At 35.6% G+C, this 16,198-nt stretch overlaps 4 protein-coding genes and 1 long non-coding RNA gene across 7 annotated transcripts; all 5 read left to right on the top strand.

Annotated features, from left to right (window-relative positions):
* Positions 1-213: 213 nt before the first annotated feature.
* Positions 214-2,661, top strand: LOC137828637 (cyclic pyranopterin monophosphate synthase, mitochondrial). Its single transcript, XM_068635293.1, has 3 exons — positions 214-493; positions 1,491-1,632; positions 1,916-2,661. The coding sequence occupies exons 2-3, from the start codon at positions 1,531-1,533 to the stop codon at positions 2,498-2,500; spliced, it is 687 nt and encodes a 228-aa protein (XP_068491394.1). The 5' UTR covers positions 214-493; positions 1,491-1,530; the 3' UTR covers positions 2,501-2,661.
* Positions 2,662-3,813: 1,152 nt separating this feature from the next.
* On the top strand, positions 3,814-6,969 carry LOC137827634 (uncharacterized). Of its 2 annotated transcripts, none has more exons than XM_068633847.1 (5): positions 3,814-3,937; positions 4,218-5,058; positions 5,149-5,254; positions 5,539-5,744; positions 6,459-6,969. In XM_068633847.1, exons 2-5 carry the CDS (start codon positions 4,313-4,315, stop codon positions 6,724-6,726), a joined length of 1,326 nt encoding a protein of 441 aa, XP_068489948.1. In that variant the 5' UTR covers positions 3,814-3,937; positions 4,218-4,312; the 3' UTR covers positions 6,727-6,969. The 2 variants fall into 2 exon arrangements, with proteins under 2 accessions (XP_068489948.1, XP_068489949.1); XM_068633848.1 differs by lacking the exon at positions 3,814-3,937 and adding an exon at positions 4,045-4,095.
* Positions 6,970-7,975: 1,006 nt separating this feature from the next.
* On the top strand, positions 7,976-10,392 carry LOC137827632 (uncharacterized). 2 transcript variants are annotated; one of them, XM_068633844.1, is made up of 3 exons: positions 7,976-8,498; positions 8,786-8,872; positions 9,264-10,392. In XM_068633844.1, exons 1-3 carry the CDS (start codon positions 8,030-8,032, stop codon positions 10,154-10,156), a joined length of 1,449 nt encoding a protein of 482 aa, XP_068489945.1. In that variant the 5' UTR covers positions 7,976-8,029; the 3' UTR covers positions 10,157-10,392. The 2 variants fall into 2 exon arrangements, with proteins under 2 accessions (XP_068489945.1, XP_068489947.1); XM_068633846.1 differs by lacking the exon at positions 8,786-8,872.
* Positions 10,393-10,723: 331 nt separating this feature from the next.
* LOC137827633 (uncharacterized) lies at positions 10,724-11,555 on the top strand. The gene is made up of 2 exons (XR_011083765.1): positions 10,724-10,862; positions 10,945-11,555. It is a non-coding gene; the product is annotated as an uncharacterized lncRNA (long non-coding RNA).
* Positions 11,556-12,217: 662 nt separating this feature from the next.
* Positions 12,218-13,579, top strand: LOC137827631 (E3 ubiquitin-protein ligase CIP8). Its single transcript, XM_068633843.1, has one exon. The coding sequence runs from the start codon at positions 12,313-12,315 to the stop codon at positions 13,339-13,341; it is 1,029 nt and encodes a 342-aa protein (XP_068489944.1). The 5' UTR covers positions 12,218-12,312; the 3' UTR covers positions 13,342-13,579.
* Positions 13,580-16,198: the final 2,619 nt, after the last annotated feature.

Genomic DNA, 16,198 nt, shown 5'->3' with positions numbered 1-16,198 from the left:
TTCTTATCTTAATAAAATAAATAATTGAATAATTTCTTTATTTTAAAATAACTAAAAAAATATTTTAAAATGACATAGAATTATATATATATATATATTATATTTTAATAAGATAAAAATGTAAATACACGTGCACAAGTGTATGTTTTTGCTAGTGTTAATAACTCTGCAACTTGTCAGATTATATAAAATTTAAATTATAAAAATAGTTTCTATATAAATATTTTAAATGATTTATGCACTTATTTGGTAAATCCTTAATTAAGTTAGTATTTATTTATCGTAACAAAATTTAGTTCTTATTTAATATTATCAGCAACTAATACAAAATACAGAGATTTGCGATTTTTGGGAAATAAAATCTGTCTTAGTTAACCCTAAAAATTCGAAGGACTCTCTCTCCACCACCTCCAGCAAAACGACGTCGTGTGGCGCTTGCTTCTCTACAAACGCGGTTCGTGAACACCGGTGACCTGAATCGATTCCGTCGCAGGTGAGTTCTGTTTTCACCCACTACCACTCCTTATCGTCTGAATTTTTCAGAACTCAGTTTTTTGCATTGTTCCATGAATTTCCAAATGAGGTTAATGTGGTTCAATCGTAATCACATACTGATTCTTTGCAAAACAAACAGAATAAAGAAACATGTAAAAGATTACTTGTTTGTTACTACTTTTCTACTTGTGAAATTATTTAGTCAGATTGTGTGATGAATTTTGGGAATTTTCAACTTCCACTTTGTTGTGTATATTGTATAATCACTAAGTCGTACTTTTTTATTTTTCATCTAGTGTTGAAATTTCAGTGTGTGGAATTAAAATGTACAATGGCTGATTAATGATATGATTTCAAGTAACGAGATTTTTTATTTGAAGAAGATTTGAACTTCCCTCATATTTTGAAAATTCTTTTGCCTGAATTCTTAGTTGAGTCTTGACTTCTACTTGTTGCTGCTTTTCGACAACAAAAGTGAGAAGTTTACTTCTGTGGCATTTCAACTTTAATACAATAGATTGCGATTGCAAGAACTACTTTGAAAAGTAATGATATTTACACAAAATCCTACATCATTCTTACACGTTTGAATATACCCTATCTATCTTTCTTGACTTAAAAATGTGAAGTGTAAAAATAGTGTGGAGATTTTGATGTCCCAAGAATTTTGGATACTTGTTCATTACAGCAAATAACTATTAGTAGTCCATCATGAATACATTGCAGAAATTACCAAAGCACGATATCTCCCCTAAATAAGTTGAAACTTGAAGACCTGAACGATCTTTCCAACCAAATTTATGTATGGGCTTGTATTGTCATAATTTTCTTGCTACACTCTTATTGCCAAAGCTTCAATTTAAGCTGGAAAATCAGTGCTAGAGTAGAACTCACCCTAGGTTGTTGCCAATTCAGCTAAATTATAAATGATGACATTCCTTTGCTTTGTATTCCTATTAGCAAATATACTTTCATTAATTTTTCTTTTTTTGCAGCTGTAGAGTAAATAGCAGGAACTAGCAGGATCTGTGTAAAATGCTGCTTCGAAAAATTGTTGCTGCATGTCCACAGTCAAAGCGGATGTTCAGCTCATCTGTTAACCATGGCTATGAAAGTGCTATTCAGGAACTGAACAAGGTAAAGTTTTTCTTTGCTGCGTTCTACTAGAATTAAATTCAGTGTCTTTTCTGTTTTTGGCACAAGCACCTACTTAAGATGTCTTAATAACTACCGAGAACTTATTGACCTAACAGTCTAGCACAGTGCAAAGAGTTTAAGTTCACTTGCTCAACATTGTATTAAGAAGCGGTTAAGTCATTAAAGTCTGACCAAATTTGTGTGATTTCTATTTTACTGATGAATATCTACTATGAAGGTTTTGCTCCAACAGTACACATAAATGTTGCTTATTTCATTTCAGGAAATGGAATCGGTATTCGGTGGACCTCCTGCAAATGGACTAGCTAGCTCTGCAAGCAATTTGAACAATGAAATCCAACTGTCATCTCCAAGCATGGGTGAAAGTTCTTTTGAATTGACTCATACTGGCAAATCAGGGGAAGCTCAAATGGTAGACGTGTCTCAGAAAGAAAGCAGTAAAAGAAATGCCATTGCTGTTTGCAAGGTAATTCTTGGAAAGAAGGTGTTTGATTTAGTCTTGGCCAATCAAATGGGGAAAGGAGATGTGCTTTCTGTGGCAAAAATTGCCGGCATAACTGCAGCAAAGCAAACCAGCAATCTTATTCCGTTGTGCCATAACATAAACCTTTCACATGTGCAAGTGGATTTGAGATTGAATCGTGAGGACTTCAGTGTAACAATAGAAGGGGAAGCTGCATCAACAGGTAAAACCGGGGTTGAGATGGAAGCGATGACAGCAGTGTCTATTGCAGGCTTAACCGTGTATGATATGTGTAAGGCTGCTTCAAAAGATATAGCCATTACAGATATAAGACTTAAGCATAAATCTGGTGGAAAAAGTGGAGAGTTCTGGTGGACACAATGATGGTTTAACATGCATTAATGCTGTTCTTCTTCATGTAGTTTTCTTCACCTGCATAACTCTAAACATGATTTCCTGTAATGGGATGCATGAATTTTGGGGATAACTTTGTTTTAGTACATTTCAATTACTAAGCTTTCATGGTCTTGGTAACCATTGTCAAATTCCTTTGACCGAAAAGTACAAGGTTTCTGGTCAAATGTCTTTAATTTAAATTTAATATAATTATAATTTATAATTGGTGTAAAAAAACTATTAAGGAGTTACTGGATAATGCTGCTTCTCCCTGGAACTCCATAGGTTATTGCACACCCCATAACTTTTATAATTCTAAAATCACCCTTACGTAAAAAAAGTAAAAATGTTTGTGTATTTTTTAGATTAGACAATTCAAAACGAATTTAGTAAAATGTTTTAAATTAGTCGATCTGTAACACAAATTTATATTTTGGATTATATTTTGGATTATGTCATTTAAAACGTATATATTGTCGATTTATTTTATGATTTCAAAACTTTTTTCGAATTATAGAATTTAAAAGTATTTTTCTGAAAAAATACAATTCACAAATTTTTTCTGAATTTTTAAAAATATATATTTTATATTAAACAATTGAAAGTCCTTTCTGAATTTAAAAATAACTTCTGAATCTGAATTATGTAATCTTATATAATCCAAAATACATTTCAAATATATTTCTTTTTGAAGGACAAAAATATATTTTTACATAATATATAAATGTATGAGAGCCATAGAATAATTATAAAACTTTAAGCTCAAAATACTCTTATTTAAATCCAATTTTGTCCTTGTGTAAAATGAAAAAAACATGGCAGGGTAACGTAGTTGACTTGGCATTGAACAGCTAAACTTGCTTTGAAATTTGACTAATCCCATTTCTGATTGTAAGATCAAAACGTGTGAAAATTGAATGCAAAAAGAAAGGGGTTTGAGTTGAAGTTGAATCTCACTTTTACTTTTTTTTTTTATTTTTCTTTCAACAAACTCCTCTTTTGTTTCAAAATGATTCTGAAATTTGAACTTTCTTCAATCTGATCTCAGAAACCAGACACTTATTTTGACTGACCGTTATATCAGTTAATCCAACATCATCACATGTAAACTACTTTTCTCAAGGGGCAAAAAGGTCTTTTCACAAGAACTTCCCAGTTTTATCGGAGCCACGAGTGAGCGGGGCCCACTAAATGTCGTCATCTCGTGACAGTCCGCCACGTGGCGGAATCTGGTTGATGCATTCTCCATGATGGTCACAGTTATTTGATGTTAAATATGAAACACTTTCGGTTTTAAAGACCCCATTTTTCAAAAACCAAAGCTTCAGGGTCGGCGTGTTCACACTTCCGATCCAATAGGGCTGTCAAAACGACGACGTTGACAGCCCGATTCCTTGGAACGACGACGTTCGCTGTTTGTTTCAGGTACCAATTCAAAGGAATAATCTTTTCTGAAAACCGAATATCCCAATTCCATACCCTACCCCACCTTTTTTCTATTTTTCACGTATTTTCATTGTTCTACGCGTATTTTCTACGTGTGATTTCTGGGGTGCACGTTTTTTCTTTTTTCTGCCAATTGGGTACCTACCCTTTTTATTCTTCCTTCATCGTTTCTCTTTGTTTTCCTTAAAGCATTGTTCTTTCCTCTGAAATTTGGTATTCACTCGCAATTCCCATTTTGGGTCTGGAATTTTTGTTGCAGATAGGAACAGGGTTGCTTGCTAGAGCTACTTAGTGGTGTTATGCTATTGATTTCATTAGCTTTTGCTTTGGGTTGAGTTGGGTTGGGTTTCTGCAATGAGTTCGTTTTCTGGCGCCATTCAAAGACCTCTTGTGGCGGCGGCTGCGGTTGCTGTTGCTTCTTTCTCTGCTGATGTCTCTGATAAATTGCCATTCCGTGGTTCATCACGTGATTGTTCTACCTCCAATTTGACGCGTTCTGCATCTTGTTGCAACGTGCAAGAATCAGATTCATCATGGGTTTCTCATATTTCGGATTCAAAGCTTGCTAACCTCTCTTTTGTGACCCGAATTCCGGTGCCTGTGCCTGATGTTCAGTTCCGGGTGCCTAGTTTGGGTCACAATTGTGTTTCAAATTTGCACCATTCTTCAGTTGTCTTGTCTTCACCACTTCTTCAGAATTTGTATCACTCTGCTCACTTGCCTAAAGTGTCTAGGCCTGCTACATGTTCACATGGTGTCTCCAATTCAGCTTCTGAGGCCATGTATCAATGGCATTTGCCCGACCCTGATGCTTTATGTGATTCAAGTTGTTCATTGACAAAGTCAAGAACAGTGGTGGTCTTGCTGGGATGGTTGGGAGCAAGGCAGAAACACTTGAAAAAGTATGCGGAGTGGTACACTTCAAGGGGGTTTCATGTCATCACCTTTACACTTCCAATGGGTGAGATCCTGAGCTATCAACCAGGAGGAAAGGCTGAGCATAATGTTCATCTGCTTGTGGACCACTTGGCTGAGTGGTTAGAAGGAGAAAATGGAAAGAATCTCGTCTTTCATACTTTCAGCAACACTGGATGGTTAACGTGAGTGGAATGTGTTATTTTTTGCAAGCATCGAATTTGACAGTTTTCTTCTATTGTGTTTCTTTATTGGTTTGGTATACATTGTTGCAGATATGGTGTTATTCTTGAACATTTCCAAAATCAGGATCCAAATGTCATGGAAAGGATTAAGGGATGCATTGTAGACTCTGCACCTGTTGCATACCCTGACCCACAGGTAAATGGTCATCTCCTGTGAAACTTGATGAATTTGTAGCTGTTTGTTGTGTATATTTCGTGTGCTCTCTTTTCCTTCAGTAGTGCTCTTTACCCTTTTTTCTTGGTCTGAGGATAATAAAGTATATAATATAAAAGTGAAGTTATTTTAATTTCAGTTAATTTGAAGCCCTGAAGCTTCTTTTGTACATTAAAATGACTAAACTGATACCTGATCATAGAAGAAATGTTGAGGCTTTATGCATACTCTTAGATATGATTTTAATTTTCTGATTATCATTTCAGGTGTGGGCATCAGGTTTCTCTGCAGCATTTCTCAAGAAGAATAGTGTTGCAACAAAAAGACGTGTGTTTTCTGATGAATCTGGCATTAAAGTATCCATTGGCGGCGAAGATGATTTAGGACTCAAACCTGCGGTAACAGAAGCAGCTTTGCAACTAATTCTAAAGAAATTTTTTGGGATCATTCTGGATCTTCCTTCAGTAAATAGGTAAAAGAATGACTCAAATTCTTCTTCTACTTGATTGTATTTATAAAAATTTTCATATTTCATCCCCAAGGCTTGCTTGTTTTTATTCCTTAACATGCCTATTTTATGTGACCATTGTTGATAAGATCAATTTGATAAAAAACTGTCACAACAAGCCTCTAATGGTTGAACATTATGATCTTATGTGATGACAATTTAGAGATTCAAATGTTCTGAACCAGGAGTATATAAATTACTACACGATTGTATCATTGTTGAATTTCTGGAATTGAACTTGAATATGAATTGCTACAGCAGTTGGTTCTTTAGTAAAAGTGATATCCTGCAAATTGCAATGCCCTTTCCAAAATTTAACATTATACATTCAAGATCTTATTAAATTTCACTGCTGGAAAGTTGTATGTATGTGATTTTTTTGGAATAGCAGAACATTTCATATAGAAACATTATGGTCTTTCTGGTGTTGATTCACAATCAAATATATAAAGATTCAAGATTTGTTTACATAATGATATGAATTAATCATTCGATTTTGTTAAGAAGTGAACTTTATGCCTAACTCAACCTCATAAAACCGGTTTATAAGGTGAGGTTTGCACCCACCTGTAAAGAATATGAAATATCATAATCTCTAGTCGATGTAGAATCTTCAACCGGGTTAAATTCCTATATGATAACTTTGCTCCTAACCATAATGATTTTGTTGAAATGCAGGAGGCTCTCTGATGTTATGAGCATGTTATCATCAAAACAACCAAGTTGTCCACAGTTATACCTGTATAGCTCTGCTGACACAGTTATTCCTGCTGATTATGTGGAATCATTTGTAGAGGCTCAGCGTAGGGATGGACATGATGTGAGGGCATGCAATTTTGTGTCCTCACCCCATGTTGACCACTTCAGGAATGATCCAAAACTATATACATCTCAACTCAGTCAGTTTTTGGAGGAGAGTGTTCTTAGCCATTGTAAATCTCACTAATTGCCTTACTCATACACCAAATAGTTCATTTCTTTTGATTTTTGAAAGCAACCATTCCTTTGATGGGTGGGGTTAGGACTATATCAAAGGCCAACCACCTCATAGATTGATTTTGATTATATTTGATTCATTCATTGTTATATATGATAGTGTGAATGAAACACATTACACAATTGGTCCCTCACATTCATTGATATATTGATTTGATTGTGCAAATGAAAGAGATTGCAACTTTCTCCTTTAGTTTTTCTTTTACCTTTTCATGGTGCATGGTGTCCTAAAGATCATGGGAAAGAAAAAATAGAAGTAAAGAAAAGAAGATGAGAATTGATTTGGTTTAGATGAAAGTGATCTAAAATGAGAGTAAATATTATGATGAAGGTGAACATGTGCTCACTAACATCCATGTCTTGAATTTGTGAATTGTTGTGATTTTTTGAGCCATTTTCGTGACTTTACATGTCATCCATTAAACATATAAATGATTATATAATATAATATGATAAAATATTAAATATTAAATAATGAGGTTAATAATAAATAGTTGAGAAACTTGAATACTTGAAAATAATTGAGAATTTTTTTTAAAGATAAATTAAAAGTATTAGTAATTTTAAAGATTAAATCATATTAATTAAAATTTAGAAAATAATTAATAACTAACTAAGATTTATAAACAAGTAGAAAAAAAAATGCTCTGGATGTCATTTAAACTTTTGAGCAGTTATACATTAACATTATTTTTATTTGTATTAAAATAATTAGTTAACTTAATTGGTAGGATTAGATTTATTCTAAATTATATATATCTTTTTAAAAAAAATCATTATATTAATGAGTATATTTTTAGTCTCATAAGTAGTGTTCATTTAAGGAAAAAACTACTATAATCGTTTTATAATCATAATTATTCACGTATGAGAAGTAAGTTGGTTTTACAATAATCATCTTAAATTTTTATCAAAATCAATTAATATACAATTATTTTACACATTTGTTTCATAACTATTAAACTCTTTGTTTAATAACTTTCTAACATTTAAAAAATTCAACATTAATTTATTTAATTTATCATTTATTTTGGGTAAATTATATTTTAAGTATAACAAGTGGAAGATTTCTTTAATACAATAAAAAAGTATTAATATAATAAGTTTTATTTTGTTATTTTTCTAATTTCATTATCAATTTGGTTAAGTGTTATGTTAACTATACATATACAACTATTTTTCCAACTTTAATCTAAAGTAAATTGATATCCCATTTTTTTATCTGGAATTTATTATTATTATTGTTAGTAGGCATGGTAATTGAGAAAAATGATGATGATGGCTTCTCTTTTATTTCACTGGACACTCTCTTCTCACCTCATTCCCAAAGCCCTTTTCTTAGGGTTTCCTCTGCGTCAATGGCTTCCAATTCGATCCATGGCCACGCCGTATCGGGATCGGAGCTCTGCATAAACGACGTCCTAAGGGACGATGAGCTGCGTTCCATCCTCAGCCGGGTGGAGTCTGAGAAGGACAAGGAAACCTTCGGTTTGGTCTGCAAGCGATGGCTTCGCCTGCAGAGCACTGAAAGGAAGAAGCTCGCCGCACGCGCCGGTCCCCACATGCTCCGAAAAATGGCCGATAGGTTCACGCGCTTGCACGAATTGGACCTCGCTCAGTCCGTTTCCCGTTCCTTTTTCCCCGGCGTCACCGATTCCGACCTCGCCGTCATCGCCAATGGCTTCACTTGCTTGAAAATCCTCAATTTGCACAATTGCAAAGGTTCCTTTTTTCTCTCTTCTTTCTCGCTTTTCTCTGATTTGGCTTCCGAATCCTGATTTTCTCTACTCCGATCTACTACCACTGTTGAGTGTTTTTCTGTGCATCCTCGTATATTATTCTGCTAAATTTAACTTCCATGGACAGATGACTAAAACAAAGGTTTTTCATCTTTTCAATTTTTGTGGTTATTTTGTCATTAAAAATGTTATTGTTTTTTAACGGAATGTAATTAAGATAACGATTTGAATCATTTTTCGGTCGGTGTGCACTCACCTCCTTATTTTTAGGGGAACGCTCTCGCTCACGCCCTCCCACTCCTCGTCTTCGTGAGCTCTGGATTCGATGGTACTTGCAAAATTCACTCGGATGTTCAAGTTATACTTCGACACTCACACTCACTCAGTATTTAGTATTAGATGATTGTAAAACTGATTTTTTTGATATGTGCTTATTTAAGTAATTACCGTGGATACCTGCCTGATCTTTCGGGGATCTGTGCTTATTTATGTAATTATTGTGGAGCCTTTGACGTTAATGTGCTTAATACCCAAGAAATGCTGGGTCTTGGTACAGTCATGTTATCTAATCTGAGTGGTGATTAAGGACACATGTTTTATATCACTACAAGTGCGGATTTTGTTGTTGTCGAAATCTCAGTTGTGGAGTGTGGACTGTTCTTTAGAACTTTGTTAAGGACTATCACTTAGTGTTTTTTATTTGGAGAGTTCAAGTTTTATGATTAACAGGGTATTGTGTAATATGCAGGAATTACAGATGCTGGAATGAAGGCTATTGGTGAAGGTCTTACCTTATTGCAGTCGTTGGATGTGTCTTACTGTAGAAAGCTGACCGACAAGGGATTATCAGCTGTTGCCAAAGGCTGTTCTGACCTGCGGATGTTACATATGGCTGGTTGTAGATTTGTTACTGATGGTGTATTAGAAGCTCTCTCCAAAAACTGTCGTAGCTTAGAGGAGTTGGGATTGCAAGGGTGCACAAGTATCACTGACAATGGACTGATATACCTTGCAAGTGGCTGTCATCGGATCAGGTTTCTAGACATCAATAAATGCAGTAATGTCAGTGATGTTGGGGTTTCTAGTATTTGCAGGGCTTTTTCATCTTCTCTCAAGACACTGAAACTGTTAGATTGCTACAAAATTGGGGATGAAACCATATTATCCCTGGCCGAATGCTGTGGTAATCTGGAGACTTTAATCATTGGTGGTTGCCGGGATGTCTCTTCCGAAGCGATAAAGTCGTTGGCCACTGCTTGTGGAAGCAGCCTTAAAAATTTAAGGATGGATTGGTGTCTAAACATTTCTGATTCTTCATTGAGCTGTGTTTTGAGTCAATGCAGAAACCTTGAGGCACTGGACATTGGTTGCTGTGAAGAGTTGACTGATGCTTCTTTTCAGTTTGTAAGCAGTGAGGAGTCTGCTTTGAGTTTGAAGATTTTGAAGGTTAGTAATTGTCCAAAGATCACGGTGACAGGTATAGGCATTATTGTGGGTAAATGCAGTTCTCTGCAATACTTGGACGTGAGGTCATGCCCTTACATTACGAAGGCTGGTCTCGACGGGGCTGATTTCCATTTCCCCGAATCCTGCAAGGTTAATTTTAATGGTAGCATCAGTGAGCCTGTTGTGCTTCTTTAATACCATGATAATTTTAAAAGATTGGTTTCGTCGTCAGATCTTCATTTGTAAACTTTATTGATAAGGAGTGTAAATTTGATGAGAATGTGATCTGTTCTGATGATGCTAGTTCTCTAGTGCAACCCGTGTATAATGTAAGTGCACTAAAATGGTATCTGATGTATCATATTTTATTAATCAGCTCGGTTGTAAATTTGACTGGAACAATTATTTTTGTGTTATTGTATTTTCCCTTATCCTGCCTTCTAGAAATTTGCTCTTTTCACTTGATTGACACTGAATATGAGCATAAAACCCCCATTTTTGTGTATTACAATTAGTACAATTCGATATTTTTATGAAATCAAGAAAAAAAGTTTAAAAGTGTTGTTTTTCATAACAGGCAACAATAAAGCTTAAACTTTAAACCTTCATGCAAACTATCTATATGTTCTACTAGTGGGTATGCAATTCGACCGAAGTATCAAGAGTGAGATTTAGTGTAATGGCGTTCTAAAGATCCAATTATAGACTATTGGATGAACTGAATCAAACATTTTGAATGTTTAGTAAGTCATTTCAATGCCTTACAGGTTAACTGTGTTGCAGACGCAGAGGATCTGTGATGTTAGAAAAAAAACGTTGTGTTAGAAACTAGTGTACTAAATGGATGGTGCTGATAGTCTAAATCTGAAGAATTGCGGCTTCTGGGAGTTCTACAACTATTGTGAGTTTGAATTTCTCCTCTGTAATCTACCTCTCTTTTTTTGGTATCTGTAATCTACCTCTTGATAACTTGTTATTGGTAGATTTAATTTATGGGAATAAAAGATTATGCAATCAGCATCAAAGAAAATGGTGAGTAATGCTGGGTTTTTGGTGGTAAGGAAACTGGTGTTTCAAGTCAAGAAGAGGAGGATCTCCATCAACGTAGTGAGAAAAAGAGTTAAGGACGTGGAAAGCAATAAGCATACTTCAATTAGTTTTTGAAAGACGAAGGAGGGTCGTTATTCTGATCTTCACAGAGTGAGTATGTGTCTGGTCTCAACCATGGGCGAATACATTGGTGGTCGAAGTGCTTGGAAAGAGGGTTTTTTTTTCCGAGTTATTGAAAGTAAACTCCAACGAATCTGTCCAAGGAATTGCAATATGAAGATCATTGACATGCATGATGGTTTTTATGAGATCATTATTAGACTATTATGAGAGAATTGAGGAAATAAATGAAACATTTCTTACCTTGATTTCCTGCCAATAAGTTTATGTAATTTTTCCTGTTAAACTATTACAAAGATAGTGCAGGGAGAAGCAAAGGTGTTATGTTATAGGGAGGTTCATTGGACCTTCCCATTGTAGTTTTTGTATTATACACTCAGATTCTTCAATCAGGATAATTGATAATTCACTTTATATCTCTCTAGTAACATGACCGATATGACTCTTAGACTCAACAAGTATTCTTCTATATAATATGATAAATATAATTACATGTTCACTTAATTTTTAGATTAATTTGATAACTCACCTTAATTTAGATTTAATATCGAAGGTACGCATTAAACATATATTTATTATTTCATCTATTATATACTGAATTCTAACTTAAACATCAGATTATCTTGTGTTCGACTACTTTAATCGATACGAATTCTAACTTAAATATCAGATTATCTTTTGCATTCGACTGTTCAATCGATATGAAATCGATAATGTTAATAAGTTAGTAGTTATAAAAAGGAGAGAAGAGAAATGTGGATGACTATTTAGATTAATCTTAAAAAATTTCCCATTTGGGATATGCAAATGGTTTAGTTTTTTGGTGAAGCTAATAATCTAGAATGTTCTGTTTTTAATTATAATTATGTATATTATATTAAAAAAGAATGGTGGAGAAAGTGAATGATAGTTAGCAGTAATAGGAGGTGGGATTAGAAAGAAAAGTTGAATAGATTGTGACACATTTGGTTACTGTTTATCTAATTAACACAAAAACCAAAATAACAAAATGAGAAAGATCCTTTACCAAAAGACTGTTACTAGGCAACTATTATTATTATTATTGTTTTTTATTATTCTTATTATTACTATTATTATTATTATTATTATCGATTTATTATACCTTCAAAACAAACCCTGCCATTTTCGTTTATCTCCGCTTCTTCCATCTCCGCCGTACCATGTCGGAAGCACCACCGTCTCAGACACCGCCTCAAGCCGCCGACGTACCTCCGCCGCCATACTGGTGCTACCACTGCGATAAGCGCGTTTCCGTCGAAACGCTCGCCAATCTCCCCGACGTCGTTTGCGGCGAGTGCAAAAACGGCTTCGTGGAATCCATCCCCACGCCCTCGCGCTCGCGCACCCCCTCCGCGTCCTCTGATGACCCCTACTTTGGCTCGCAGTTCCTCCAGGTACTTCGCCTAATCGCGCAATCTGCGCGTGACGATGACGCGTCGCCTCCGCCGCCGCCGAACCGTTCTCCGGAGAACGATTTCCTCAGGATCGAGCTCGGAGGCTGGGACAACGACGAGGAGAACGAAATCGAGAACGATGACGATAACGGCGACGAGGAGTTCGAGGAGCACGAGGAGGCGGATGATCGCTATGGCAACGAGGATCCGCACGGAGATGACGAGGATCTGAGAAGGAGAAGGCGCGAGCTGCTTCGGCTTCGGATTAGGGATTTGGCGACGCGCACGAGGAGCATGCGGAACCGGATCTTGGATTGGGCCGAGATTCTCATGGGCCTGGAGGACAATTCCATCGAGTTCCGCCTCCGCGTTCCGGAATCTGACCGCTACGTCGGGAATCCGGAGGATTACGTCGACGCGGCGGAGTACGAGGCGTTGCTGCAGACGCTTGCTGAGACCGACGGCGGAAGCAGGAGAGGAGCGCCGCCGGCGTCGAAGTCGGCGGTGGAAGCCTTGCCGACGGTGAAGATTGCGTCGGAGAGCGAAACTGTGGTGTGCGCTATATGTAAGGATTTGCTGGGTGTTGGAGACGCCGCGAAGAGGTTACCGTGCGGGCATAAGTATCATGGAGATTGCATTGTTCCTTGGTTGAGCTCTAGAAATTCTTGCCCTGTTTGCAGGTTCGAGCTTCCAACCGATGATAAGGAATATGAGGAAGAGAGAGTGGTCAACGCTGCTTCTTCGAATTCCAACGGAGCTTCGAGTTCCGGTGGAGGTGGAAGGACCATTGTTTGATTCCGCTGGGTATGTTCCGTTCCGTTTTCCTCTGCTCCCTTCTCTCCTGCCATTTGTGTAATATATTTCCTGGTTTCTGAATTTCTTCTTTTTTGGTATTAGTGGATTTTCATCAAAGCTTGCGCCATGTTATTATTTATTTGAAGCTTTTATTATGTAGTTGCCTTCTTAGCCCTCGATGCTAAGATACTTGTATATAACATATTTGAATCAATGTGATCAGATCACACTGCCTCAACGGAATTTGTTCTTTTTCCCTGTTATGCATCTTCCTTTTTGGTTCTTCTTTTTTCTGGAATAAGTATACATAACCCCGTGGATTTGGTGGACTTGATCAAGGGTTCAGATTTTGCTTTTTTCTTGAGATTAATTATCTTCTTGTTTTCGTAGAAGACGATATGTTGTTTAGGACTTGGGAGAGGGAAAGAAAGGAAGAGTGCAGAACAGAGCTTAAGGTAGCATCCATAAGTTTTTCTTTGTCACTGTTCATTTCAGCAATGGAAGCAGCTTTATAACAACAGTCTAATGTCCGTTGTGTGAGCAACATAAAGAGGCTAAGAATATCACTTATCCCTTAAGGGAGGTTTCAGAAAAAAATTTACCTCCATAGAATTACTCATGAGAATCAAGCTGGTAGCTTGAAGATAAAACTAACACTTTCATTTAATTTCTCGAGTAATTTGATTAGAATGTTTTTGTGAGTATCGGATTTCATAATTGTTTCTGCTGTAGTAAGTAAGCTAGAATGAGAAACTGGAACATGATTTGATAGGCAGGAAAACATACTAGATGAAACAGGATAATGATTTTATAAACAAGTTTGTACCACTTTGGTTGAGAATATCAACATGTAGCAGTGTCAATTTGGTGGTTCAGGATATTATTTTCCATTTTTATAGGATGGAGTGATGTCTAAAAACGGTTAAACAGTATCTTTAATTATTCTTTGTATTACCAAAAAGGAACGGGCAGGGCTCTGAATAAGCACTCTAGACCGGATATTGTCTCTGCATTGTGGAAAAGGAGAGGTTTGAAACTGTTTCTACCATACTTTTTGTTCCTTTGCGACTCATCCACAGTGTTTGATTTGGTTAATGACTTCTTCTTCGATTCTCTTAAATAGTTTGTCATCTTCTAACTGTGACATACATAGGCATTGTTCTTCTCTATTCAGTCAACCAATTGTCTAAACATGTTCCACTGCTGGATGTTCTGTGAATGCAAGCTCATGCTACGTTAACCTTGTTTATATTTTCACAGTAATTGTAAGTTTTAGGTTGACTTGAGAAATCATGGATTGATTGTGAAGCCTTTGCTGCATTTCTTCTACATTTTATTCTCAATGGCAGATGGTTTTCTTTTCTGTCTTGGGAAGATTTTCGAATGAAATAAATGACTATGTTTGATTGAATAGGTTTAGATAAAATTATAATTAGCTTTGGCAAACTTAGTTGTCTGTTATTTATTGTGAATTTGTTGTTGTATAAAAGTTGCTGTTGCTTCCATTGGCAAAAAACGTAGCATCTCACGGTAGCAAACCTTCGGTTGTTGGTCTTTGGTAATATTTCCCAAAACTGAAAAGGGTGGGAAGTGGGAAGCTAGTCATTGTAATTTGCAACATTGTGTTGTGGGAATGTTTGTGTGGGATGCATTTGCTTGTTTGTATGGAACGCATTTGCAATTAGCGAAAATGAGATGATGTTAAATTTGTTGGAACAAGATTATTAAATTTATGAGTACTTGATTATGTTTATTTTTTATTTGGATGATAAATATCAATATTTTGGCGGGCTCCTATACGTTCAAAATTGTCCACATAAAGCATATGTGGTCTTCCACGAGTGAATGGATGGTACTTGTAAAAGATCCTCCAACGCTAAGTTAATATTTGATATTTGGTAGTTAAAGATAATAAATGCTATTAAATATGTATTTTAGCTTGATGTTAGTCAACATATATATAGATATGTGTTAGATTCTCATGTTGATGGGTCCAAATTAGTACGGATAATACAACATTCGAAGTATTGTCCGTTTTAGAAATCGGTGTTCCATTACGATTTTATCTTTAAAAGACACTTCAATAGGTTGGAAGAGAAAAAAGTATATAAACTGGTATTGAACTTGACTTGTCCGTTTTAGAAATCGGTGTTTCATTACGATTTTGTCTTTAAAAGAGACTTCAATAGATTGGAAGAGAAAGAAGTATATAAACTGTTATTGAATTCGACTTCTGATTGTTTTGTTTATAGCATCATCATCTTGATGCATGATGCATGATGTCCTTTTCTTCCTCTTGGTGTTTTAGTTTGTCATTCAGCTTTATAATTTATCACGCTGAATATTCTGAGGTCCTCTTTGTAACATGATAATTGTTGCTGTTATAACCATATCGCAATCATAGTTGCTACCACCCTTTTGTCCCCTCCACTCATTTCTGCTACTACTATTTTTAGCATCCATTGAATATATAATTCTAACAAAAATCAATTTGGAATTACAAGTATAAATTTTGATTCTAATTTCACTATAAAATGACTTCTAATTTATGCTTCTTTATGAACAAGTTATTTTTACTTCAAATAGTCATTCACTAAAGCTTAACCATTTAACATTTAAAATCCCACAGTTTAGTTTATAGGTGATCTTAGCCCAGACTAATCTCAACAAAATTAATTAATACATTTACAAAATTTTAACCGTTAATTAAAATATTTTAATACAAGATTGTGTACTTAGAATCTCAATAATCTAGTTCTCTTTGACTTAATTAAGTTTTAAGTGTTTAATAAATTTGTGTATTTTCAATTGAGTCTCTTAAAAAAATTATTCATCAGTCAAAAAGGAGGAGACAGAT

The sequence above is a fragment of the Phaseolus vulgaris genome, chromosome 7 (assembly GCF_000499845.2).
Source record: "Phaseolus vulgaris cultivar G19833 chromosome 7, P. vulgaris v2.0, whole genome shotgun sequence".
In the NCBI taxonomy this organism is placed as follows: Eukaryota; Viridiplantae; Streptophyta; class Magnoliopsida; order Fabales; family Fabaceae; genus Phaseolus; species Phaseolus vulgaris.
Note: the sequence above shows the minus strand (reverse complement) of the source record. Positions and strands in the feature narration are given on the sequence as shown.

What these genes read in the sequence shown, in the direction of transcription:
- LOC137828637 (XM_068635293.1), top strand. Translation starts at nt 1,531, where the DNA reads ATGCTGCTTCGAAAAATTGTTGCTGCATGTCCACAGTCAAAGCGGATG. An exon ending in CTATTCAGGAACTGAACAAG is followed by an intron (nt 1,633 to 1,915) that starts GTAAAGTTTTTC and finishes ATTTCATTTCAG; the next exon opens with GAAATGGAATCGGTATTCGG.
- LOC137827634 (XM_068633847.1), top strand. Translation starts at nt 4,313, where the DNA reads ATGAGTTCGTTTTCTGGCGCCATTCAAAGACCTCTTGTGGCGGCGGCT. An exon ending in AGCAACACTGGATGGTTAAC is followed by an intron (nt 5,059 to 5,148) that starts GTGAGTGGAATG and finishes ACATTGTTGCAG; the next exon opens with ATATGGTGTTATTCTTGAAC. An exon ending in GATCTTCCTTCAGTAAATAG is followed by an intron (nt 5,745 to 6,458) that starts GTAAAAGAATGA and finishes GTTGAAATGCAG; the next exon opens with GAGGCTCTCTGATGTTATGA.
- LOC137827632 (XM_068633844.1), top strand. Translation starts at nt 8,030, where the DNA reads ATGGTAATTGAGAAAAATGATGATGATGGCTTCTCTTTTATTTCACTG. An exon ending in CAATTTGCACAATTGCAAAG is followed by an intron (nt 8,499 to 8,785) that starts GTTCCTTTTTTC and finishes CCTTATTTTTAG; the next exon opens with GGGAACGCTCTCGCTCACGC. An exon ending in AAATTCACTCGGATGTTCAA is followed by an intron (nt 8,873 to 9,263) that starts GTTATACTTCGA and finishes TGTAATATGCAG; the next exon opens with GAATTACAGATGCTGGAATG.
- LOC137827631 (XM_068633843.1), top strand. Translation starts at nt 12,313, where the DNA reads ATGTCGGAAGCACCACCGTCTCAGACACCGCCTCAAGCCGCCGACGTA.